At 17.9% G+C, this 26,110-nt stretch overlaps 8 protein-coding genes across 8 annotated transcripts; 4 read left to right on the forward strand and 4 right to left on the reverse strand.

Annotated features, from left to right (window-relative positions):
- Positions 1 to 145: 145 nt before the first annotated feature.
- On the reverse strand, positions 146 to 802 carry PRELSG_0511800 (repressor of RNA polymerase III transcription MAF1, putative; the record flags this gene model as incomplete). The annotated part of the gene is made up of 1 exon (XM_028675374.1): positions 146 to 802. One exon carries the CDS (start codon positions 800 to 802, stop codon positions 146 to 148), a length of 657 nt encoding a protein of 218 aa, XP_028531969.1.
- Positions 803 to 2,332: 1,530 nt separating this feature from the next.
- On the forward strand, positions 2,333 to 3,148 carry PRELSG_0511900 (prohibitin-like protein, putative; the record flags this gene model as incomplete). The annotated part of the gene is made up of 1 exon (XM_028675375.1): positions 2,333 to 3,148. One exon carries the CDS (start codon positions 2,333 to 2,335, stop codon positions 3,146 to 3,148), a length of 816 nt encoding a protein of 271 aa, XP_028531970.1.
- Positions 3,149 to 3,710: 562 nt separating this feature from the next.
- PRELSG_0512000 (CDGSH iron-sulfur domain-containing protein, putative) lies at positions 3,711 to 3,977 on the reverse strand (the record flags this gene model as incomplete). Its single annotated transcript, XM_028675376.1, has 1 exon — positions 3,711 to 3,977. The coding sequence occupies one exon, from the start codon at positions 3,975 to 3,977 to the stop codon at positions 3,711 to 3,713; it is 267 nt and encodes an 88-aa protein (XP_028531971.1).
- A 1,340-nt stretch (positions 3,978 to 5,317) lies between these two features.
- SAR1 (small GTP-binding protein sar1) lies at positions 5,318 to 6,352 on the forward strand (the record flags this gene model as incomplete). Its single annotated transcript, XM_028675377.1, has 3 exons — positions 5,318 to 5,334; positions 5,477 to 5,538; positions 5,853 to 6,352. The coding sequence occupies 3 exons, from the start codon at positions 5,318 to 5,320 to the stop codon at positions 6,350 to 6,352; spliced, it is 579 nt and encodes a 192-aa protein (XP_028531972.1).
- A 742-nt stretch (positions 6,353 to 7,094) lies between these two features.
- On the reverse strand, positions 7,095 to 13,689 carry PRELSG_0512200 (conserved Plasmodium protein, unknown function; the record flags this gene model as incomplete). The annotated part of the gene is made up of 2 exons (XM_028675378.1): positions 7,095 to 7,145; positions 7,264 to 13,689. 2 exons carry the CDS (start codon positions 13,687 to 13,689, stop codon positions 7,095 to 7,097), a joined length of 6,477 nt encoding a protein of 2,158 aa, XP_028531973.1.
- Positions 13,690 to 16,470: 2,781 nt separating this feature from the next.
- Positions 16,471 to 18,610, forward strand: PRELSG_0512300 (conserved Plasmodium protein, unknown function; the record flags this gene model as incomplete). The annotated part of the gene is made up of 3 exons (XM_028675380.1): positions 16,471 to 17,455; positions 17,629 to 18,177; positions 18,315 to 18,610. The coding sequence occupies 3 exons, from the start codon at positions 16,471 to 16,473 to the stop codon at positions 18,608 to 18,610; spliced, it is 1,830 nt and encodes a 609-aa protein (XP_028531974.1).
- Positions 18,611 to 19,516: 906 nt separating this feature from the next.
- Positions 19,517 to 21,287, reverse strand: PUF2 (mRNA-binding protein PUF2, putative; the record flags this gene model as incomplete). Its single annotated transcript, XM_028675381.1, has 4 exons — positions 19,517 to 19,557; positions 19,647 to 19,792; positions 19,908 to 19,994; positions 20,260 to 21,287. 4 exons carry the CDS (start codon positions 21,285 to 21,287, stop codon positions 19,517 to 19,519), a joined length of 1,302 nt encoding a protein of 433 aa, XP_028531975.1.
- Positions 21,288 to 23,879: 2,592 nt separating this feature from the next.
- DHFR-TS (bifunctional dihydrofolate reductase-thymidylate synthase, putative) lies at positions 23,880 to 25,655 on the forward strand (the record flags this gene model as incomplete). The annotated part of the gene is made up of 1 exon (XM_028675382.1): positions 23,880 to 25,655. One exon carries the CDS (start codon positions 23,880 to 23,882, stop codon positions 25,653 to 25,655), a length of 1,776 nt encoding a protein of 591 aa, XP_028531976.1.
- Between the last annotated feature and the right edge of the window lie 455 nt (positions 25,656 to 26,110).

Genomic DNA, 26,110 nt, shown 5'->3' on the forward strand with positions numbered 1-26,110 from the left:
AATAAATTCTTTTTTTAAATTTGTAATATTCTATAATATACAATTTATATATATACATATTGAATTTTTTAAATATGATGATGAATCTTTAGTATTATATTAATTTTGCTCTTTTATATAAGTTTACTTTTTTTATTTTCTTATTTTAATAAAATGATGAATCTTCATCATAATATTCATTCTGCTCATTTATAGAAGGTTCATCTTGAATTCCCATGTAAATATTGTTAAAATCTTCATCATTATGATTTTTATATTTTGGTTTAGTTATACAAGATATGAATAAAATTCTTTTATTTTTTTTTGCAAAAAAAAAGTAATTAAAGCTTGATATACTTTCTTTATCAACATAAGGATCATTATCAGTGTCATTTAAATAAGTATAAACATCACAATATTTAAAATCAATTAATTCTTTTAATATTTTCCATATTTTTTTATTAAACCCTCTATATATATTTTCAATTATATAAAATAAATTATAATTAATATTATCTATTACACTGTTAATGTTTTTTATATATTTATAATTAGAATTGTTTAAATACTTAAATTCATAATCAGGAAAAACATAATTTAATATATTAATTATATTTGATAAAATACTTTTTTTTTCCTTTTTATTTATTATTTCAGGAATTTTTTTTTTATTTATATTTTTTCTATTAGTATTATTATTATTCTTTATTTTGTCTATTTCTTCAAATAATTCTATCTTAGCTTCAATAAATCTATCATGTGCTTCTAATCTTTCTAAAATTAAATTGACATCGTTTAAATTCTCAATATCTAAATTTATCATTTTATATTATATGATATTATTTTTTTTTTGTGTTTCATTTTATAGTATTATGATGAAACTCAAAATGATTATTTTAAAATTATATAACATAATATAAATGAAAAAAAAAAAAAGGGAAAAATAATAATATATTTTGTTATAGAATAACTTAAAAAAAATATATATGTATTAATATCATTTACACATAAAAAATTTACCTATTATAGAATTGAAAACTTATTAAAAATTATATTCATTCTAACATTTATGAATATATATTTAAAATATGTGTATAAATTAATATTTTTTTTTAATTTTATATACTAGAACAATAAAATATTTAAACAATGTTTATCTTATTTTTTTAAATAGTAAATAATATATATTTTTTTTTATTTTATATATTTATTTAACTATGAAACAAAGAAAAAAAAATATATAAATATATAAGGTTTATTTCATAATAATAAAATACAATAAAATATTCAGGAAAGGAAGGAAATTAATATAATAAAAAATAAAAGAATTTTTTAAGTATATTTAAAAATGGAAAACAAAAAAAAAAAAAGGTACTCTTTTTAAATAATACACATAAGTTTTTTAAATTTTCCTCTTTTAATGTTAAACTGTCTAACAAAAAAATAAAAAAAAAAATTTTTAAATAAAATTTTTAAGGAAATAATATAATGAACATAAAAAAAAAATTTACAACTTATTTTCTAAAAGAATGTTTTGCCAATAACTCAATTTATTCTTTATATATATATATAAACATAATAATGCATATAATTTGATCAGTTTTATTCATTTAAAACAGTTCAAGTTTTAATAAATAAAACAGAATTGAAATATATAAAATTTTTATTTTTCATAATTAAAAATATATTTATTATATAAAAGAATTTGACTTTTTTTTTTTTTTTATCTTTATACGAATTTTTTAAAAAATTAATTAAAAAAAAATTAAGGATTTCCAACATTTTCTTTATTTTTTATTATTATTTAAGAAAAAATAAGTAAAAAAAATAAAATATGTATTTTGTGTTTACATGTATTTATAATTTTTATGTATATATTTTCTAACAGTTTGTGCATTTATTTTAAATTACGTTATTAATTCATCTATTAAATCTATAATTTTAATTTTTTTAAAAAAAAATTCATTTAATATATATAGTTTTATTTTTCTAATAATTTTTTTGTCAGGTATATAAAAAAATATAATAAAAAAAAAAAAAAATAAAAATTTATATTCTTTAAATATTATTTTTTTTTTTTTTTTTTTTTTTTTAATAATACTATACGAATATGAAACTATTTCTAGCTTTAAGCTCCGAATAATGAAGATATATAATTGTCATACATAATTATATCAAAAAAATTGGAAAAAAAAAAAATAAATAGAAATCTATATGAAAACAAATAAAAGTATTTTTACTATATATATAATATATCAAAGAAACACAATCTCTTTTCATAATTTATTAAAATATGTAAAAAAAAAAAAAAATTAAGAATTATTAAAATGTAGTACTTGATCAAAATATAAAAATGAAAAAGAACTTCTTCTCTTTAAAATTTCACTTAAAAAATGTAAGATATTACAGTTTAAATAAAATAAATTTAAAGAATGTTAATAAAATAATTAAAAATATTAATGAAATAAATGAAAAAGAAAGAGAAATATTGAAAGCGAATAATATTGTAAATGAAATTACAAAATTAAATGAAAAAGGAAGTATAGAAAATATAGTAAACAGCGATAGAATATATAAGGATGATAAAATAGAAAAAATAGAGAAAATTAAATTATTTAAATTAAAAAATTTTAAATTGATAGCATTATGTATAGTCACTACTTTATTTTTTTATTTCACTCTTAAAAAAGTGCCTGATGGGTATATATGTTTAGTTGAAAATATAAATGATAAGACAGTATTACCCTATATTTATGATGATAAAATGACATTTTTTTATAATCCTCTTAAGTATAAAGTAATTCATATGAGAATCGTTCCTATTCAAAAAAAATATGTAAATATTTATGAAACTCTAGATAAAAAAAAAATTAAAGTAATACTGGAAGTTAAAATGAAACCTAAAATCCCTTTCATTATTGAAATTTATAATTCTTTTGGAATAAATTATAGCTCTAAATATATAGAAAAGGAAATGAATTTAGATATTAAAAGTGTTGTTAAAAAGTATAAGTATGATTTATTTTTTGAAATAGATGAAAATACAAATAAAAATAAATTATCAGTTGATGATATAGTTGATCAGATAATGGAAAGATTCTATGACTGTTCAATTTTTCATAAAATTATTCTCATAGATGCTACAATTTTATTTCAAAAAGTAGACTAAATAAAAAAAAAAATTTATCTCATGTGCTCAGAATTTTAGAAATGTTTGATTATATTATTTTTTCATAAATATATATATATATATAATGTGTATTGTTTTTTATACTCAATATAGAAATATTGTTATAATTTTTTTTTTTTTCTTCAACATTTATATTATTAAAATTTTTTTGGCCTTTCTTTAATTATGATATTTTTTTTTTTTTTTTGAAAATATAGAATTTTATAAGATATATTTTAAAATTTACTAAAAAAATATTTAGTTTTAGTTAATATATATATGTATAGTAGTTTTAAATTAATTTAAAAAATAAAATAAAAAAATAATTTTAAAGGTTTTTTTTTCAAAATTATTTAAAATGAGAAATAAAATAAAATAATAAAGATGCATATAAGATTTGCAAAAATAAAAAAAAATTAAATTTTATTAAATTTTAATATAAAATATAGCAATTTAAACAAAATTTATTATTTCATATTTTTATTGATGTTTATATTTTATTATTTTTTTCTAATACATATATTTTTTATTTTTATTTGAATTTTTTTTTTTTTTTAACTATTTAATTAGAATATAAACTATTACTTTTTCTTATTTCTAAAAGTAGAGGTCCACAAACAATACCTTGTTGCTGTAATTTTTGGTGTGTATTGTCACAATAAGGAAAGTTATTAGACTTCCAACATCTACATACTGATATTTTTTTGGATTTTTTTAATGGTGGATAAAATGTTTCAATATGTAACGGTTTGAAATTTTTAACATTTAAAATGTCTCCTTTATTTCTCATAATATTACAATTATTTCCCTTTAATAATATATTTCCCATTTTTATTTTTAAATATTATTTTCTATTATAAAAAAATAAATTTACATATATATATATATATATATTTTTTCAAATTTATTATATATAACTTAATTCTGAAAATATTTTGTTATTTTTAAAGAGTCATCCCATCAGTAGAAATTTAATTTTAACAACAATTTATGTTACTAATGTTGAATTCTATTCAATTTATATTCTTTATTTAAAACTTAAATTTTATATTGTTAAATTACGTAAATGAATAAATTGAAAATTGTTTTTTCTTATTATATATTTATCTGTTTTTTTTTTTATTTTATTTCAATACCTTTACTACAATTTTTTTTTATTTTTGTAATCTCGTCTTTTTTTTTTTTTTTTTTTATAAATTATTAATTACAAATGTATCTTTTAACTTATTCAAAAAAATAAATAAAAAAATATTTTTTTTTAAAATATCAATGAAATAACATAAAATCTTTTAAAATAAAATAAATATTCCTTAAAAAAAAAAAAAAAACTTTCACTTAACATTTTTTCTTTTTTTTCAATACAAAAAATGGTAATTTGAAATATTAAAAAATTCTTTTATTTTTTTTTCTTTATATTACCATTTTATTTAATGAAATTAATGAAAATTAAATTTATAATTATTAATTCCATTGATACTAATACAAAGATATAAATAGCATAACAAATACATTTATTTAATTATTAAACATAAAGTAATTAGAAATATAAATATGTACGTACACTCCTTTAAAGAATAATTTCTTAATTCTAATTGAAATAGTAAGATAAAAAATGTATTTATTGTATTTAAAATTTTTTTTTTTTCTTTAAATATTATTCATAACACACTTTTCCATTAGTAAATTAATTAAAAATTATAGAAAAATAAAAAAAAAAAAAAAATATAAAACTAAAATTTAAAAATAAAAAAAGTAAAAAATATAAAAAAAAAAATATAAAAAAAAAAAAAATAAAAAATATTTATATATATATATATATATATTTATTTTTAACTATTATATACATCTTAGTTTTTTTTAATGATTTAAAAAAAAAAAAAAATTAAATAAATTATAGAAAAGGATTACCAATATAGTTATTGATTCTATTATTTAATATTTTACAAATTCTCAGATATAAATATAAATACATATATTTTATTTTTTTTTTTGAGTTTTTAATGACAATTCATTCTCAAATGGATATGTTAAAAAATTACAAAATATTGTAACAAATAGTATTTCTTTTTTTTTTATTTATATAGATTTAAAAAATTTTTTTTTTTTTTGAATTATATGTTGTAAAAAAAAAAAAGATAAAGAAAAAATTAAATTTTGATATAAATAAAAATGTTTATCATAAGTTGGTTAGTTATATTTGATAAAAAAATAAAATAGAAACAATAGATTTTTTATTATTTTGATGTTAGGCTAATGTGTATATATATGTATATATATTTTTTTATTATAATGAAAATATAAAATAATTTTACATTTAAATAAATTTAGGTTTAAAGATATTTTAGCACATTTAGGATTATCTCAAAAAAGCGCAAGAATTTTATTTTTAGGTAAAATAACTATAAAGGAAAATGCATATTTAAAAAAATTACACAAAATAATAATTCTACATTTATTTATTGATTGATATATTGATATTTTTTTTTATATTTGTGAATATAGAATAAAATAAATATACATACATATAACATTTTATGTATATGTATATTAATTTTATCTTAAAAATGCTAATATATGATAATTTTAATTAAAAAATATATACATAAATTATATTAATAAAAAATTCCAATGTTAATAAGATATACATTATATGCACTAAAAATTTCATAAAAATAAGGAAAAAAAATTTTTTTTTTTTTTACAGGATTAGATAATGCTGGAAAAACAACATTATTACATATGCTAAAAGATGATAGGGTAGCTCAACATGTTCCTACCTTGCATCCACATTCGGAAGAATTAGTTGTTGGAAAAATTAGATTTAAGACATTTGATTTAGGTGGACATGAAACTGCTAGAAGAATCTGGAAAGATTATTTTGCTGCCGTTGATGCGGTTGTATTTATGATTGATACAACAGATAGATCAAGATTTGATGAAGCTAGAGAAGAATTAAAGCAATTATTAGAAACAGAAGAATTAAGCAATGTTCCATTTGTTGTTTTAGGAAATAAGATTGATAAACCAGATGCAGCAAGTGAAGATGAACTAAGACAGCATTTAAATTTATTTTCTAATATGACTATTAGTGGAAATGTAAAGGGAAATTCAGGAGTAAGACCTGTAGAATTATTTATGTGCAGTGTTATAAGAAGAATGGGATATGCAGCAGCATTTAAATGGATATCACAATTTTTAACATAATTTAATATATATATATATATATATATATAAATTGCCTTTTTTTAAGAATAATTATATATTTCACATACTTGTCAGGATATATTATTAATCCTAAAAAAAAAAAAAATATATATTAAGATAAAAATATATTTTGAAAACAAATTAACTTTATACTCGTTTTTACTGAACCAAAAATTTTTAATTGTCTAATTTATTTAAAAAAAAAATGAAACATATATATATATATATAATTTTTGGTAACACAAATATAAAAAGTACAAAATACTAAAATATATTTTTGAATTGAATTAATTTTAAACATCCATTTTTAACAAACAAAAAAGTTTTTAAGTATAAAATTGTGTAAATAATAAAAAAAATGAAAAAGAAAAAAAAAATTACTTAATATATTTTGATTTTAAAAAATTATTAATAAAATGTATGCATTATTATTATATATACATATATATAATTTTTTTTTTTAATTAAAGTATAATAGAATATTAAAAAAAATATAAGTAAAATATAAAAAAAAAAAAAAAAGTTGGTTATATAATACAAAAGTATAATAGAAAAGGTTATAAAATATTCAAATAAATAAAATTAAAAAAATATGAGATAATTTTAAAATTAAATAAAGCATATATATAAAAGACTAATGATAAAATATGACAAAAAATTATCAAAATATGTAGGATTTTCTAATATTCAAAAATGTATTATTCCATATTGAATTTAATTCATATATTTTATTTTTAAGCATTCAATTATGAAAAAAGACTTTTTCTCTATTTTTAAAATTTTTCATTAATTCCTGTAAAAAAATTAATTTTATAAAAATATAAAAAGGAAATATAAATAATACTATTAAATAAATAAGTGTATACATATATATGTTTTAACATTCTTAAGTAAATTTTCATAAATCTTACTAAATAATTTTCCTTTGGTGCATAAGAATTTTTATTTTTAGGCCAGCATCTATATAATTTATTTAGTAAATTATAATCAATCTTATATCCAGCTTTATATCCGTTTAAATTGGTTGTATAAAATGAATTATTCTCTTTTTCTTCTTTTGCATTAATATAATTATTTAAACTATTTTTAGTTTTATTACCTGTGATATTAAAATATTCGTTATATATGTATTTATGCATATCAAAATCTTTCAAATTAGAAAAATGAATAGAATTGTAAACATCAAATAATTTATTATTATAAAATCCGACTGAATGGTTTTTAAAGCAAGTATTAGGTGAACATTTAAAATCATCTTCGTTTATTTTTATTTTATTTCTCATATATTTAGGTACAGGTATGTAGTATTCACTTTGTAAAATATTTTGAAAAATATAATAAGTAATATCTTTACTTAAAAAAATTAATTTTTTTTTTTTAAATTTATGTAAAATATTATCATAACTAAATGAAACACAATTATAATTTTCTCTTAATTTAAAAAATGGATCATTTATATCCTCATTTTTAGAATGAACATTTATTGTATGAGTAAATGTATTACTAATATTTTTTTTCTCTCTCTCTTCTTGATCTTTTTTTTTATCATCATTGATGTTTTCTAAAAAAATTAAGTTTGTACTTGTTTCCGAGACTTCTTTCTTTTTTTTTTTATCTAAAAAATGTATGTGCTCATAATTATATAAATTTTTTATTTCGTTTTGAATAGAATCATTGTTATTAAAAAATGTTACAATGCTTAAAAGAAATTCATATGAATTTAAATATGTATTATATTGACTTTTATTATTAGAATCATTATTAAAAAGGCAAAAACAAATAGGTGTATCATAGAAAAAAAAATTCTTAACAGGTACACATTTATTCAGCTCTTTAGATATATTATTAAAATATTTTTTTAATTTTTTATTTGATGGAAACTTTTTTTTTAATGTTTGCACTTTTTTCATAATACTTAAAATGCAATTAAGTCCATCTTCATTATAAACGTTTAGCAATTCTTTTAAATTAAATGCTCTCTTTAAAATTAATAAACTATATTTTTTTTTTTTTTTTTTTTTTTTTTCATTTTCAATTGAAAAAAATTCTGAATCGTTGCTATAATAAGTAAGAATTTTTTCTTCATTTGATTTGTTGTCTAACTCATTAAAAAAATTATTTTTTTTTATATTTACACATTCATTTTCTTTAAATATGGAAATTTCTTTTTTAAAATTATTATATTCATATTCCCCTCCATTATTGTTATTATATGAGATTATTACATCATTTTCACACATATTAATATAATTATTTTTCATTTCACTTTCATATTTTTGTTTTTTATTTAGTTTATTATTATTATTATTAGTGTATGTAACACTTACGATTTCTCCTATATCATTTTTATAAGAATATTCAGTTATTTTTCTCATTCGATTTTTCTCAGAATTATCAATCTGATTTATATGAAAAAATTTATTTTCTTTTAACTGTTTCATCATGAACTTATAAAAATTAAGAGATTTGTTATAAAAAACGGCATTGCTTTTTGATTGAGTTTTTTTTAAAATTTTAAATGACTGAAAATTAGATGAATATGTTGCAAAAGGGTAACTATCATTTATATATTTGTGTATCATTTCTTCTGTTAAATTATAAGATGAATATTTTAAATTAGCCAATGTTTGTATATAAAAAAAATTATTTAAATGAAAAGAACAAAAAGCATATTTCGATTCATTTAGTAAAAAATTTTTAAAATCATTTAAATTCAAGTAATTCAAACTCTGAACAAAATTTGTCTCAATTATTTCATTCCTATACTGTTTCCTAATGTTATTCTGTGAATACAATTCAAATACATTAAATGATGAACAAATAGTTTCTTTTTTATCTGATAAAGCTGAAATTTTCTTATTTTTAATATAATTTCCTCTTTTTTTTGAGTTTTTATGTTTATATATTGTTTCTTTCATAATTTTGATAATCATATCTGATAATATTCTTTCTTTATTATCATTAATACCATTTTTTTTTCCCTTCTCTTCTAGCTTCGTGCTATTCAATTCTTTTTTTTTCTTAGAATCTTCATCTAATTGTTGAAGAAAATTTATTTCTCTATCTGATGAAATAATATTACAATTATATTCAGAGGATTTAAAATTTTTATTAGCATTATTATTATCATCTAATTTTATGTTTTGATTATCTATTTGTATATCTTGTTTAACAGTGTCAATATTTTTACCACTTAAATCTTTGCTTTTTTTATTATTTAATATGCTACAATTATCATATAATTTTATATTATTGTTATTAAATGACTGAATAATGTTTTCGGATGATTTTAAAAAGGTAACTTCAGTTTTTGGATAAACATTTTCATCACATTTTATTAATTTTTTTGTAAATGAATCTCCATTAACTGAAGAAATTGAGAATTTTGAACCATTGTTATCTATATCCTTTTTACTACATAAAAAGGAATTCGAACCAATGCTACAATTGTCATCACAATTACAAGAAATACAAGAAAAATTATCATTTTTTTTATCCTGATTATTATTTATATTTGAGCATAAATTACTATTCGTACTACTTGAAAATAAATCTAACATAGACTTTTTAATTTTTAGGAGTGTTTGATTTAATTTAATATTATTATAGGAAAATACTTTTATAGAATTACTATTTTTTTGCAATATAAGAATTTTATCTTTCGAGATTAATTTAAATATCTCAGATAAAAATTCATTAGTTACATTAGAATATTTAGAATAAAATTCTTTTAAAATATCACAGTTGTGTTTGTTTAAATTAAAGTTTTCATTTTTCATAATATTCGAAATACTTTTTTTTTTGTTTTTTGTCCAAATTTTATCTAAATGATTATTTTCTTCCTTATTCTTATTACTAGACGTTTCACTATTTTCATTAAAATTTAATGCTGACTCTATTTTACAATTAAAATTATCTAATGTTTTGTTGTAATTATTCTTATAATCATTATTGTTTTTCAAAAAATTATCAAAATATATTTCTTTGTTTAAAATCTTGTTTTTATTAAAATGCATAATGGAGTTTTCATAAGCATCATTTTCCTTTTGTCCACATAGTGAAGAATCATTTTCTACTTTATTATTTTCAATAATGTCAATAAATTTTTTCGATAAATTAGCCATATTTTCATTTATATATGTATTCATAATATAATTTTTATTTATTGGAATCCAATCCTCTAATTTTTCTTTACTTAATTTTTTTATGCACAAGTTAAGAGGAGTACAAAATATTTGACCTGAAGAATTTATATTAAAAACAAATTGAATAATGTCTAATTTTATTCCTTCTACTTCTTGTCTTTTATTTTTTTCCTCATCTTTATTTCTTTTTATATAATATTCATAAACATTGGTTTTCTTTTCATCAAAATAATAATGCTTTTCCAAACAAATTTCATTTATGTTTTTTAATGTTTTTTTCTTTTTAGAACAGTAAAATGTTGGAATAGTAAATTCAATAAATTTCATACCATAAGATCCAAAAAATAGATTGTACATATTTGTATTTATAAAATTATACTTTCGATCGTCATTATACATTTGAATAGAATTCATCTTATTTTTCTGCATAGAAGTAAACTTGGAAATATCTAATATTAGGGAATCCTTTATATGCATTTTTATATTTCTGTAACTAAAAATATGATTAAAATGGATATCATTCCTTTTTTTTATTTCATTTGCTGTTAAGTTTCCTTTGCATAAATTTTTGTTTATATTATTTTCTTCAGTAGCACTATCTTTTTCTCTAATATTATTTTTTTCTTCGACAAGTTTATTTTTCTTCATGTTACTCTTTATATGCATATTTTCTTTATTGATATTATTTTCTTCATTAATGCTTTCTATATTGCGTGTATTTTCAATCTTGTAATTATCTCTAGATAGATATCCATTTTCTTTATTTAAATCTAAATTTTCCCTAGATACATTCTTTAAATGATAATTATATAAATAATTAGAGAAATTATTTGTGTAAGTTTGAAATCCTAAGTCTTTGTAGCTTGTAAAATTATCACATATGAGAATCTTTCTAATATAAACTAGATGTTCATAATAAGAAAAAGTCATTAAATTGTAATCATTTTTTTTATCATAATTATTACCATATGGGCATATTCTAATCCATTCAATATACCTAAAATACGTATAAGAAAATTCTGAAATATTTAAAGGAAATATGAATAAAGGTTCATATTGGTTTCTTGTATCCCATATCTCTACTACATTAAAAGAAGCATTAACAGTTGCAATTATATAAGGAAAATCAGGATTTTTCTCTACCGCAGTATAACCTCTATTAAAATGGCAACGAGTTACATTTTCTTGATATAAATTATTTTGATTAACATTTCTTTCTGATAAATTGTCTAAAAATTCTTCACAAGAATTTCTAGCAGTTCTCCTTCTGGTTATTTTTTTTATTCCAGTGTTATTAGTATTAAATTTTGTTAACTTATTTTCCCTTTTATCAAAAATATATAAGTTTCTTGAACCCAATAAAATACTATTATCATCTTGTAAATAACATAAACATAAGGAAGTATCATGCTGTTTAAAAAATTTTCCTTTTTTATTTAAATCAGTTATTTCAATTAAATTTAATTCCAAATCATATGAATATAAACTATTATGATTTCCTAAAAAATAGCATTTCCCAAATGTATAAGGGCTTGGGCACATTTGAAATAGTCTATCAAATAATAAAATATCCTTTGTTATTTTAACTTTATAATCAAAAATGTTAAAAAATTCATCTTCCTTCTCGTCAACTTCATTGCATATTATCTCTTCTTCTTTCCTTCTATTTATCATTATTTTTTTTTTTTCATCATCTTTCTCGTTAGTAATCGAAACTTTGCTTTTTTTATAAATATCATTGTATAAATTATTAATAATATCATTCTTGGTATATTGTATGTAACAAATAAATAATCCCACATCATTTCTTGAATAAACTACTGTTTGATTTATATTATTATTATCTACTTTTATTTCTTTTATCTTAAAAAATTTATTCATAGAAGTAGAGCCTATATGTTTAGCTTCTGTTATGTTTCTATTTAATTTATATAAAAGATTATTTTTTAATGTATAAAATTTTTTATATATATATTTTTTATTATATTCTTGAGCTATTCTTATTCTATCTGAAAAATCACAAAATGCTGGTAACTGTGTTATACTAGAAATATCACAATTACCAACTGATAAATTAGTAGGTATTATATTAATTTCATTCTTAAATTCAAATTTTATGTTAGATGGTAAATAGCTATAATTTGAATTTTTATATATATCGTTACTATAATCATAATTTTTATTAGAAGAGTTATTATACATATTATATACATAATTGTCATCATAAATACAATCCTGAATCTGGACTTCTAAAAATTTTATTTCATTATTATAAAAACCTGTAGGAAACACTAAAACTGGTGACTTTATATTAAAATTTATATCATAAGAGTATTTTTTGCTCATATTAATTTTTTTATCTATATAAAAGGTAGCTAAGGTGTTAATAACATCGGAAGAAGCATTTATTCTAATATGATCATCTCTTATTCCTTTTTCATAGATATGTGAATTATGTAAAAAATCTATGCAGCTTTTATTTGCCATTTTTTTTTTTTCTTCATATAAATTACAATTTTCCTTTTCCAAATATTTTTCGTTAGAAGCACAATTTCCATCATTATTTTTTATTTTTTTTGAATTTTGTTTATTTTTTTCTTTGTTATAAGAATTAATTCTTTTATTATTATAGTTTAGTGTTTCTAAATCTTCATTATTAATGCATATATTTTTGTTATCATGTATATTAAAGTTATAAAGATCATCATTACTATTTAAGTTATCATTTTTATCATATGACATATTAGAGTCATCATATTCATTATTATTCTTATTATCTTCATCATAATCACTATATTCCTTCTTGTTAATAATTTTACTATATATTATATTAGCCTCTTCTTCATTCTCTTCTTCTTCTTCTTCTTCTTCGTCTTCTTTCTCTTCCTCGTCTTCTTTTTCTCCTTCTTCTTTTTCTTCTTCATTTTTCTTTTCATTTCTTCTTGCTATATCATAAATTCTATCAGTAGCATGAAAGTTTTTTATCTCATATAAGATGTTAGAATTAAGAGAATCATATATCATATGAGGATTCTCTACTGTTTTACATCTAAAATCATTTAATTCATTTTCATCATTTTTTTTATCATTGTTGAAGTTTAATCTTTTTAAAGTTACATCAATTTTATTTGGTTCATTAAAAATTTTTAATCTATTAAGAGGATAAATATATAAATTTAATTTTTCTTCCATTTTATTAAAATAATCATATATCTATTATTGTTACTAAAATTTTTGGTAGATAACTTTTATAACAACATAATAATAATTACTATTATAAATTAAAATAGTTAATTTTTATAACCAGAATTCAGCATATTTTTTTTTTTTTTTTAAGGTTAAAAGATTGCCATTTTTTATTTAACAATATTTCTTTAAAATTCATATTAGAGGTTAAAAGCATATGTCTAAGCATATGTATGTTCTATTATATATTTATAAACATATATAACGAAAAATATCTAAAATGAAATTAAGAGAAATATATTAAAAAAAAGATAAATAAGATTATATTAAAAAATAAAATAAATAAATATTAAAAAAATAAAAAAAATTCCATATTAATTACAATTTTATTCTTTTTATAACTAATATATAATGTTTTTAAATAATTTTTAATAATTAAAGTTATAAAAGTTAAATGAAATATAAATTAAGCATCTTAAAATTATATTGAAAGTACGGATAATTATAAAAATTATATATTATTTTTTATTAAATTAAAAAAAAAAAAAAAAAAAAAGGATTAAGAAATAAATAAATTAAAATCATAATGAAAGAAAAAAAATGAAAAAAAGAGTAAGGACAAGGAAAAAAGAAAAAAATTGAAAATAAAAATGAAATATATATACAACATTGAGTAATAGATGATAAAAATAATTACATAAAAATATATAGGAAAATAAATGAGAACATATAAATGAAAACATTTCTAAAAAAGAAAAAAAAAAAAAAAATACATGTTTTGTTAAATTAATAATCATTTATTTGAAAAGGAAACAAATGAAAAAAAATGAGTAAAAGAAAAAGGAAAAATATAATATTACATACATAAATTAAAAATACTTTGATAAAGAGACATATATAAATTATTTTTCATTTTTATTAACTTCCTTGTATAAAACAATTTGTCACGTCATTTTGCCTTGTATAAAAAAATATGATCCATTGTAAAAACAAAAATAATTGGAAGATCAAAATGAACTACTAAGTTAATTACACTTATATATTTCATTAATATAAAAAAAATAAAATTTAATTCTTTATATTTTAATATTTTTAAGAATAAAACTAGAGTTATATATATGAAAATAAAAAAATGAAACATTGTTTCTGTTAAGTTTGTTTTATATTTTTATAAAACAAATAAGAGAACATTTCCTTTTTGTTTTAATAATATTATTAAAAGGTTATGTAAAGAAGAAATAATTACACAATTTTAAAATTATATAACTATAAAAATAGGAACCTATTAAAATTTATATTATTTTAAAAAAATAATTGTAAACTTAATCTTTTTATGAAATTATTGTAATATTAAAAATGTGTATAGAAGTTTATATATATTTTAGTATGTGAATATTTAAAACTTAATTTTAATGAAAATTAATATTCGGTTAATAATTTCTTTTAAAGGAAAACATAATAGTATTCACATGTGACCATATGAATAAATAAAAAAAATTATCTTATAATAAAACTAAAATATTAATTTAATTACTAAGTTCATATGAATTTATGTAATTTTTTTCTTTTAGTTATATGAAATTTATTCTATCTCTTATTTTTTTTTTTGTTTTCATTGATATGTTATTTTAGATGAAAATGCATAATAATTTGAATTCTGAAAATAATAAAAAAATATAAAAATAAACTGTGATCATTATAGAAAAATAAATTTTTATATGATTTGTCTATATATAATAATGATGTCGTACTTATTTTTCTAACATAAATAAGTATTTTTATTAACAATGTTACTATGTATTTCCTTTATCAAAATGAAAATAGTTGCTATTTAAAATTTATAAATACAATACTACAAACTCTTTATATGTATATATTTTTATGTATTAAACATAATTCATTTTTAAATATTACGATTATTACATATAGTTCTTTTATTATTCTTTCGTATATTATTTTTATATAGAAAATAAAAAAAAATTACAATATGCTTTTCACAAATAATATAATATTTTTACACTATAATTTCTCTAAAATTAATACATATATTTATTTAATAATTATTTTAAAATTTATTATTTATAAACAAAAAAAATAAACTTTTAAAATATTTAAATATCTAAAATATTTAATTCATTTATTAAAAACTTAACATAAATCATGATACAGTATAATTTACTCTATTTCATATATATATTTTATATCTTTGTAAATCTATTCTTGATTGAAATATGTTGCTTCATTAGAATTTTCGTTTATTAAAAATACGTAAATAATTTAAAACCTTTTTAAAAAAATAATTATGCACTTAATTTTATGCTAAATAAAAAAGAAAAAAAAAAATTAAATAAACATTCTAAATTTATGATGAAACTTTAAGAATTATCCCCATTTCTTTTATTCTAACTGTACTGAAAAAATCAATCTGAACACTAGTCAGGAAAAAAAAAAAAATTTAGACACGTAAAAAAAAAATATATATATATATATATATATATATCATAAATTTTAATATTTGTAATTTATTTATTCTGTTTGTTTTTTAATATTTTATTTTATATCAAAAAGTGTAATATTTGTATCATAAAATATTTTAAGAGCATATATATATATATTAATGTTCCTATATTTTTTTATTTATTTTTTTATTTTTTTATATATCAAGTTATTCTATACTTCTTCCTCATAAGCAAAAAATATAAAATTCTTATCTTTAGGAAAGTTATATAGATATATATATATTTTTTAGCTAAAATTTTTTTCAGTATATTTTTGAACTTTATAAAAATGATAAGGTTTTCTTATATATTGGTTTTCTTATTTATTGAGTCACTTTCTTTTTTTTTAAATGATAGTAAACAATTTTATGTTAAAGTAGTAAATTGTAACATTCATATAATTGATAGTGCGAGTAGTAGTAAAAATGCAAAAGAATATATATATTTAGGAAAAAATTACAAAGATGAAGAAGAGCAAAAAAAAGAAAATTATAAAGAATTGAGTTATTTTCTTTCATTGAATGATATTCCTAACGGAGAAAAAGAACTTATTGACAAACATAATTCTTTAAGAGAAATTTATAATAAACAATTTTTGCAAATTGGTGATTTTTTTAATTCTCATTGCAACAAAAAATATTATTCCACAAAAATTACTCAGTTAGAATACTTATGCAAAAAAAATGATATATTTACGAAAGCAAAAATAAATGAAAATTACCAAATAGAAAAAAAGAATGCAGAAGAACTTCTTAACAATTATGGTTATTTTTTGTTTTCTGATCTAGATAAAAAAAATGCAAATAATGAAATAGGTTCAATCTTTTCTTCAAAGAATAATATTAGTGATATTTGCTCAAATAATGAAATTCCTTTTTTACATATATCTGCTGTATGTGAAACTAAGAAAAACATAAATGATTATGATAACGATCAAATACATATTAAAAGCTTTTTGAACAAAAATGAAAATATTTCGTTAGCATGCAGCAAATATAGTATAAATATATTATCAGCTTATTATGTAAGTGAAGATAAATATTATAAAGATAATATTCTTAATAGAACAAATCAGATAAAAGAATGTTGCAACGGATTTAACGAATGCAACGTATCATCATCTTTTTTTTTAAATATGATTAAACAGAAAAAAGAGGGAAAAACAGATATAGGAAATAATCCACTTTTATTAGTAGAATATAAATGCGACTCTAAAAATTTAAAAGAAAATAGTGCAGATATAAATTACTTTCCCACTTTGAGCGGGAATAAATGTAAGTATATTAGAAAAAAAAAAAATTTCTTTTCTTTGATTGATATAGTTATGAACTAAAAAGTAGACATATTTAGAAGAAATTGTTAAATGAAATATTCTATATATATATATCCAACATAAAAATATATACATTTATGATATAATTAAATTTATTTATTATGAAATTTACAGGTTTCTTTGAGGAAAATAAACCAAAGAGTATGAAGAATAGAAAAAATACAAATAATTATGCAAAAAACTTTCAAAATACAAAGAATTTATCTCATTACTATATATTATTTGGTAAAAAAAGTTTCTATCCCTTATTTTTAAAATTAAAAGAGAAGATGAAAATTCCCCATATATCAAAGAATAATAAAGAAAGTTCAAATGTGATAAAGAGAAGAAAATATATTTTTAATGATTATAAAAAAGGAAAGAAAATGTTAAATAATTTGTTATTACATAATAAGAAAAATATATTTTTAAAAAATGCATTTAATAGCCATACACAAACTCATAATAATAAATCATTTTTTAATAATCACCTTAAAATAAATAAAAAAAATGATTTAAAAATATATAAAATGAAGAATAACATGTCTTACAAATCTTCTAAAAATACTATGTTTTTAGAAACATATAAGGCAGATATAAGTATCCCAGAAGAAAATCTTAAGAAAGATGGGGAACATTTTCATTTACCTTTCAAAATCCCTTTTTCTTTTGAACGTCTTAATGGTTACAATTTACGTGAATATTAATAAATATATATTTATATATTGAAATATAAAGATATTAATAAAATAAGACATAATGAACTAAAAGATATAGCGATTTTTATTTTTATTTTTATTTTTTTTTTATATTTTTTATAGGTAAACTTAAGTTATTAGAAGAAGATATAGAATGGATGACAATTCCTTATGTCCCTATTTCTTGTAGAGAAACATCATGCCCTAATGCTTATCAAATGTGTGTTCCCATGTTTATTGATGAAAAAAGATTTTTCAATGGGAAAAAATTTGATGAAATAGTTAGAGAAATCTTAGGTAATCATATGAGAAAAGAAGTTTCATTCCCAAAACGTGAGGAATTCGTATATAGTATTTATTATGCATGTGTATGTAAGAAGTCAGGCTCAGATAATTTCTGTGATGAATCAGTTGAATAATTTCTTTTTTTTTTCTTTTTTCCTCTAATCATTGTTTTACATAAATATATTACTACAAAAAACAAAAAAAAAAAAAGAAAAGAAAAGAAAAGAAATATAAAGCGAATAAAACTAAGCTAATGATACATTTATTTTTATCGAAAGTTATCATTTTAATATATTTTTGTATATATTATATTACTTACATTTCCTTTTATATTTTTTGATTTAATAAAGTCCTTATTTTTATTATATATAAATTAAATGTGTTTGCATATAACAAAATGCCATTGATAAATATTATCAAAATGAGACTCAAATAACATATTATATAAAGTAGAAGTACATATATATTAACTATTGGATTTAACCTTTATATTTCAAAAAGATAGCAAAGATTTATAATATTAAATTTTTATATTACATTTTTTTTTATTTTATATAAATGTGTGTAATAATATAATTTAAAACAATCCTCTAAGGCTAAAATTTATCTGCTAAATCAATTTGGTGAATGGATTTTATGAATTATAAGTAAAATAATTCTTTCACTATATTTTTAGCTATTTTGGTTTAAAATTAAAATAAGAAAAAAAAAAATTTAAGAAATTGTGAAATTAAAAAAACAGTGCTTAACGATAAATATTAGAATCTCCTTAAGATGTAAAAAAGAAAATGAGAGCATTATTAAAAAAAAAACATTTGTTATGAATAAAAGAAAAACAAAATAAAAAAAAAAAACTAGAGTAAGCTACTAGAAAAAATAACTAAAAAATACAAAAACGAAAAAATAATTTAAAAAAAAAGTATAAAGAAAAAATACATATATATAGATAAATACACAAAATTAAAAAATTATGTTTAATATTAATTTCATAAATTTTTTTTTAAATTTCCAAATAATATATTTTTATTGAAAATGAAATATTAAGAATCTAAATTATTGATAGCTCTTAGAATATATTTACCTAAATTAAAAAAAGAAAAAAAAATTTCTTATAGATAAAAATTTTAATGTCCATAAAATAAGATTATATATGTATTTATAAACTATTACCATAAGTTTCATTCTTTAATTTGTCTAAATTGCCAATAATTGTTTTTACAATTAAATTTCTTTCTTTTTTTCTACAAGTTGTTAGTAACTTCTGCATCATAAAGTTTCCATAACAGTCTTTGCAAATATTTATAATATTTTCATTCCTATTAAAAATAAATAAAATAATATTATTAGAAAACAAAAGTTAGCTATATAATATACTAAAAAAAAAAAATTTAAATGAGTATATATTTTTAGCATATTATAAAATCTTATTACCCTTCTGAAATATCATTAATAATTTTTTTGATAATTTTTTTTTTGTATTTATACTCTTTTTTCAATAATATTTTTTCAATTATATTGCTGAAAAAAAAAGAAAAGAATATATATATACATTTAAGATCCATAATAAAAATATGTAAAAATTGAATAATTGTATGTGTAGAAAAGTTTATAAATTATTCATATGCTTTAGTATGAAGAATATTATACATATCAAAAAAAAAAAAAAAAAAAACAGTCTACTAATAAATTTAAAATGTATTAACCGATATAATAATACATTTTGCTTTACTTTTATACTAATTTATTTACTTATTTCTTTTTTTTTTTTTTCTATTTTAATTACCAAGCATATTTGTGAGAAGATAACTTATAGATATCATTAACAATTGCATCAGTAATAATAAATCTTATTGTGTCATTTGAGTATTCGAAACATTTCTGAATAACATAATTACCATATCTATTCTTGATTAAATGAATTTTTTTTATAATTTTTTCGTTTAGTCTATTAATTTGATTTTCATTTCCAATCTCATAAATTCTTTGAACAATTCTGCATCCATATGCATGAGAACTTAAAAATGGTAAATATTCCTCAATAATATTTATAATTATATCAATATAATTAGATGGCAAAACCTCAACGCATTTCTGAATAACATGATTCCCATTTTGATGACATATATATGTGATTAAATCATCTTCTAATTCTTTGAATATTTTACATTTATATTCATCAGATAAGGATTCCAATGATTTCTGAATAAGCCTACAACCATATGTGTGTAAAGTAAGAAAGCTAGTATAACTCAAAAATTCATCAGTAAAAAGTTCTTTATACTTTTCATCTTTCAAATCAAATATTGTCTGAGCTACATAACTCCCATAAACATCAGGGCATAGTGAACGAACATCAATCAAAAGTGATTTTAGTATTATTTGTTTTTGCTCATTGCCATTTTCTTTTAATTTTTTTATTATATATTCACAACCACTTTTATGAAAACACAAAAAAAAAATATCATTCATTACTTTATTAAGATCTACTTCAATTTTTTTTTCTTCATCCTTTTCATTTTTATTCAAGATAAACCCTGGTAATATCCCATCTTTTAAATCATAATTATTACTAATTCCCTTTTCATTCATTTTTAAATCATTATTCCCATTTTCATTCGGAAAAAGTGAATTAACTTCACTTAAAGTTTTGGAATAATATAATGTATCAATGTTTGATGAAGGGATACTGTAATTAGTTGAGTAAGAACTCAATTCTTTTAAATTTCCGAAATTTTTTTTAAAATTAATATTTGTCTGGATATCCAATTTTAAATTATTAAAATTTGTTTCCTCAAAAAACATTGATCCCATTATCTTTGATTTAAAAAAAAAAAAAAAAATGTATTAAAAGAAAAAAAAAATGATAATTTAAAGGAAAACTAAAATGAAAATTAAATGAATACTAAACTGAAATAACAAAACTAAAACATATTTTTTATTTTTTTAATATTTCATTAATATATTTTAAAAACCAATTTCACTTTTCAGAAAGTATATATGAAGTTATATTAAATACAATTTTTTTTTTTTTTTCATTAGCACGATAATAAATTTGTTTTTGTAGATGTTAAGAAAAACATTAATTTATTTATGATAAATATAAAGGAGAAAAAATAAATGAAAAAAAAAAATCATGATAATATACGTACTTTAAAAGTCTATATGTAATAAAGACAATATTTAAATGTTACTATAAAAAAAATAAAATAAAATAAAAAAGTTGTATATAATTCGCTTTTATTATAATTACATTGATGCATTTCATCATTTATTTTTTGCTTCATTAATTTACAAAAAGTAAAATGTATATATATATATATATGTGCTTATATTTTTTTTATGGCTGAAAAAAGAGTTGTGTAAAAACTGTAAATCTATTTTTTTTTTTTTTTTCAAATTGACATGCAGTTTCATCTTTTTTGATGATTAAAAAATTATTGCCCTAGATATAAATCTGCTTATTTCATTGATGAAACAATTTTTTTTTTTGTATTTTTCATAAAATAAATAATTGTGTAGATTATATAATTAAATATTAAAAATGTTGACAACATTAACAACTGAACACAAGAAAAACAGAAGGAAACTAAATTTTATTCTCAAGGTTTTTTTTTTTTTTGGTCCTTTTTTTTTTCTCCTTTTTAAATTTTAAATAAAAAGAGATAATTATATTATTTAAAAAAAAAAAAAATTGTATTAATGATTTTTAAATATATCCTTATTAATAAATCTTTAAGTCTATGTAACATTGTGTTACTTTATTATTAAACTTAAGAAATATCTTTATAGGAAATTAATAATATATTTTAAAAAAAAAATATAAATTTATTATTTTCATATTTTTTTATTTTAATATATTATTTAGAAATACAGTCTTCTTTTATTGTAATTTCTTTTTTTTTCAATTTGTATATAAAAAAAATAGGTTCATACTACTTTTTTATATAACAAAATGAAGATGCATGCTAAAATGTTAGAAAAAAAAAATCTTACATTCATGCTTTGAATTTAACTCAAATTTTTTTTCTTTAATTATTGTTCATATGTATTAATAAAATGAAATATTATATTCTTGTTTTCTTACATTTTTTTAAGCTATTTTACAAAATTGCATACAAAAATGATTTAAAAAAAAAAAATAAAAATTATTATTCAAACAAAAATTTATTATTTTTAAATTGAAAAAATTAAAACTGAATATACTTTTTTTTCTTTTTTTTTTTTGTTAAATTAAAAAAAAAAGATGCAAATATTTTTAGCATGTTGTCCATTAATTTTTAAATAGGTAAATTTTATTAAACTCTTTTTTCTTTATTTTTATATGTAAACTTTCTAAAAAATTTTATATTCAGTTTTCATTAATTAAAATGACGTTGCAGTTCAGCCTACTCTCTTTTTCTTTTAAAGGAATAAAAAGACTTTTAAAATATTTTTATAAAAAAAAAAAAAATATGAACCATATTTTTAATAATATATACTTTAATTGGAAAAGAATATATAATTTAAAGAAAAAAAAATTTAATAATAGGAGATAAGTTTTTCCAGTGATTACTTAAAAATTTTAGTATATTATTACTAATTTTTTTTTTCTAATTTTTATATTTTTAATAACAAAATTTTTTTTATAGCTTTACTAGTTTTTTTTCTTAAAATTAATTTCAAATGATTCATTGAGTATATTTCATTCATGTATAATGAATAATATATATGCATATATGTTGGAGATTAATTACATCCTTTCATAGCTTATAAATAACGAAATTTCCTGCTTCTTGTAATTTTTTTTTTTTTCCTAATATATATATAAATAGAAATGTTTAGAAAGAAACGCTTATTTAAGATAAATCTTCCTTTTACCTTTTTTTAAATATCATTTTTTTAATTTATTATATATATTTTTTAAAAGTATAAAAATTTTGATTAATAAAAAATATATTTTAATATTTTTTCGTTATTACGATCCCTTGATTTTATCTTTAATAGAAGTAAAAAAAAAATGTATGCAAAAATGCATTGCACACTTTAAAAAAATTTTAATCATAAACTGAAATACCAAAATATTAAATATGTTTTATTTTATACATTAAACTATTTATAAAAATTTCATTAGCATCAAATATAAACTTTAACTACTATTAAAATAATAGATAATTTTTTCCAATAAATTTTTTTTTTTGTTGATGAATAGTTTAATATATTGAATCGTTATTTAAGGTACAAATAATTTTTTTCTCTTCATTTCTTTTTTTTTTTTCAATTTTTTTCCTTTTTTTTTTTCAATTTTTTTCCTTTTTTTTTTTCAATTTTTCTTCTTTTTTTTTTATTTTGTTTCTTTTCTTTTTTTATATAATTTACCTATTCTTGTTTCTTTTTTAAATAAAAGAAGTACCACCATTTTTACTAATGAGTGAAATATCGCATATTTTCGATATACATGCCATATGTGCTTGTTGTAAAGTTGAAAACAAAAATGAGAAGAAAAAAAATGAAGTTTTCAATAATAATACATTTAGAGGAATTGGGAATAAGTGTGATTTGCCTTGGAAAAGTATCCCATTAGACATGAAATATTTTACTACAGTAACTACGTATGTTGATGAATCAAAATATGGAAAATTGAAATATAAAAGAGAGAAATATTTAGAAAAAACAGCAAACGATACAAATTATTTAGAAAATATAATGCAATCATCAAATAATTTACAAAATGTTGTAGTTATGGGAAGAACTAGCTGGGAAAGCATTCCAAAAAAATATAAGCCATTAGATAATAGAATAAATGTTGTATTATCAAAAACACTAAAAAAAGAAGACATAAAAGAAGATGATGTTATTGTAATTAATAATGTGGATGATTTGCTTCTACTATTAAGAAAATTAAAATATTACAAATGTTTTATTATTGGTGGTGCAATTGTATACAATGAATTTTTACAAAGAAATTTAATAAAAAAAATTTATTTTACAAGAATAAATAGCACATATGAATGTGATGTTTTTTTTCCAGAAATTAAGGATACAGAATATGAAATTACATCTCTAAGCGATGTGTATAACTATAAAGGCGTAACATTAAACTTTGTAATTTATAAGAGAAAAAAAGAATTATTAAATAATAGAAACCTCAATGAATATAATAAAGAAACAGATAGATATTTTTTAGATATCCCAAATAATTGTTTCAATGGAAAGAATGATTATAAAAATATAGATGATGAAGATGATTATGTATATTTTAATTTTATTAATACAAAAGAAAAAAAAAATTTCGAAGCATGTGAAGATTTTAAAATATATAATAGCTTGAAATATAAGTATCATCCTGAATATCAATATTTAAATATTGTATATGATGTTATTACGAGTGGGAATAAGCAAAATGATAGAACTGGTGTAGGAATATTAAGTAAGTTTGGATACATGATGAAATTTGATTTAAGTCAATATTTTCCTTTATTGACAACCAAAAAAGTGTTCATAAGAGGAATCATAGAAGAATTACTTTGGTTTATAAGAGGGGAAACTAATGGAAATACTTTGTTGAATAAAAACGTAAGAATATGGGAAGCTAATGGAACAAGGGAATTTCTAGATAATAGAAAATTATTCGATAGAGAAGTTAATGATTTGGGACCCATTTATGGTTTTCAATGGAGACATTTCGGTGCTGAATACACTAATATGCATGATAATTATGAAAATAAGGGAATAGATCAATTAAAAAATATCATCAATTTAATAAAAAATGAGCCCACTAGTAGAAGAATTATTTTATGCGCATGGAATGTAAAAGATTTGGATCAAATGGCATTGCCACCTTGCCATATTTTATGTCAATTTTATGTCTTTGATGGAAAATTATCGTGCATTATGTATCAGAGGTCATGTGATTTGGGATTAGGAGTCCCTTTTAATATTGCATCATATTCAATTTTTACTTATATGATTGCTCAAGTGTGCAATTTACAACCTGCACAGTTCATACATATTTTGGGAAATGCACATGTATATAACAATCATGTAGATAGCTTAAAAAAACAATTAAACAGAATACCTTATCCTTTTCCAACTCTTAAATTAAATCCAGATATAAAGAATATTGAAGACTTTACGTGTTCCGATTTTACAATAGAAAATTATGTGCATCATGATAAAATTTCTATGGATATGGCCGCATAAAAAGAAAAAAAATTAAGAAGCTTAAAAATACCTTAAAATATAAAATTTTAGTATATATCTGTAAGATTTACTTCTAAAAATACTTTCTCTAAATATACTTCTTTCTTAACACTTAATTATATATTTATTTTCCGTTAAAATATCTTTGAAAAATGAACTTGTGAGAAATTTTATAATTCCCTTTTATGTTGTTTCTATTAACTTTAAAATATTTACTTTAATTATTACGATAAATGTTCCTAATTTTAGAGGTATATTTATAATTTAATACGAATAAAGTATATATAGCTTTTATCCTTTCTTTAAATATTTTTTTTTACTTTTACTAAAATATATGTTTATTTACTTATTTTTTTTTAAAACTATTTTTGTATAGGATCATTTATATAAATTTAAATGAAGAAAAAAATATATGTATTTAAAAATATAAAGATACAAATGAAAAATTATTTTAA

This window comes from Plasmodium relictum (assembly GCF_900005765.1).
Source record: "Plasmodium relictum strain SGS1 genome assembly, chromosome: 5".
In the NCBI taxonomy this organism is placed as follows: Eukaryota; Apicomplexa; class Aconoidasida; order Haemosporida; family Plasmodiidae; genus Plasmodium; species Plasmodium relictum.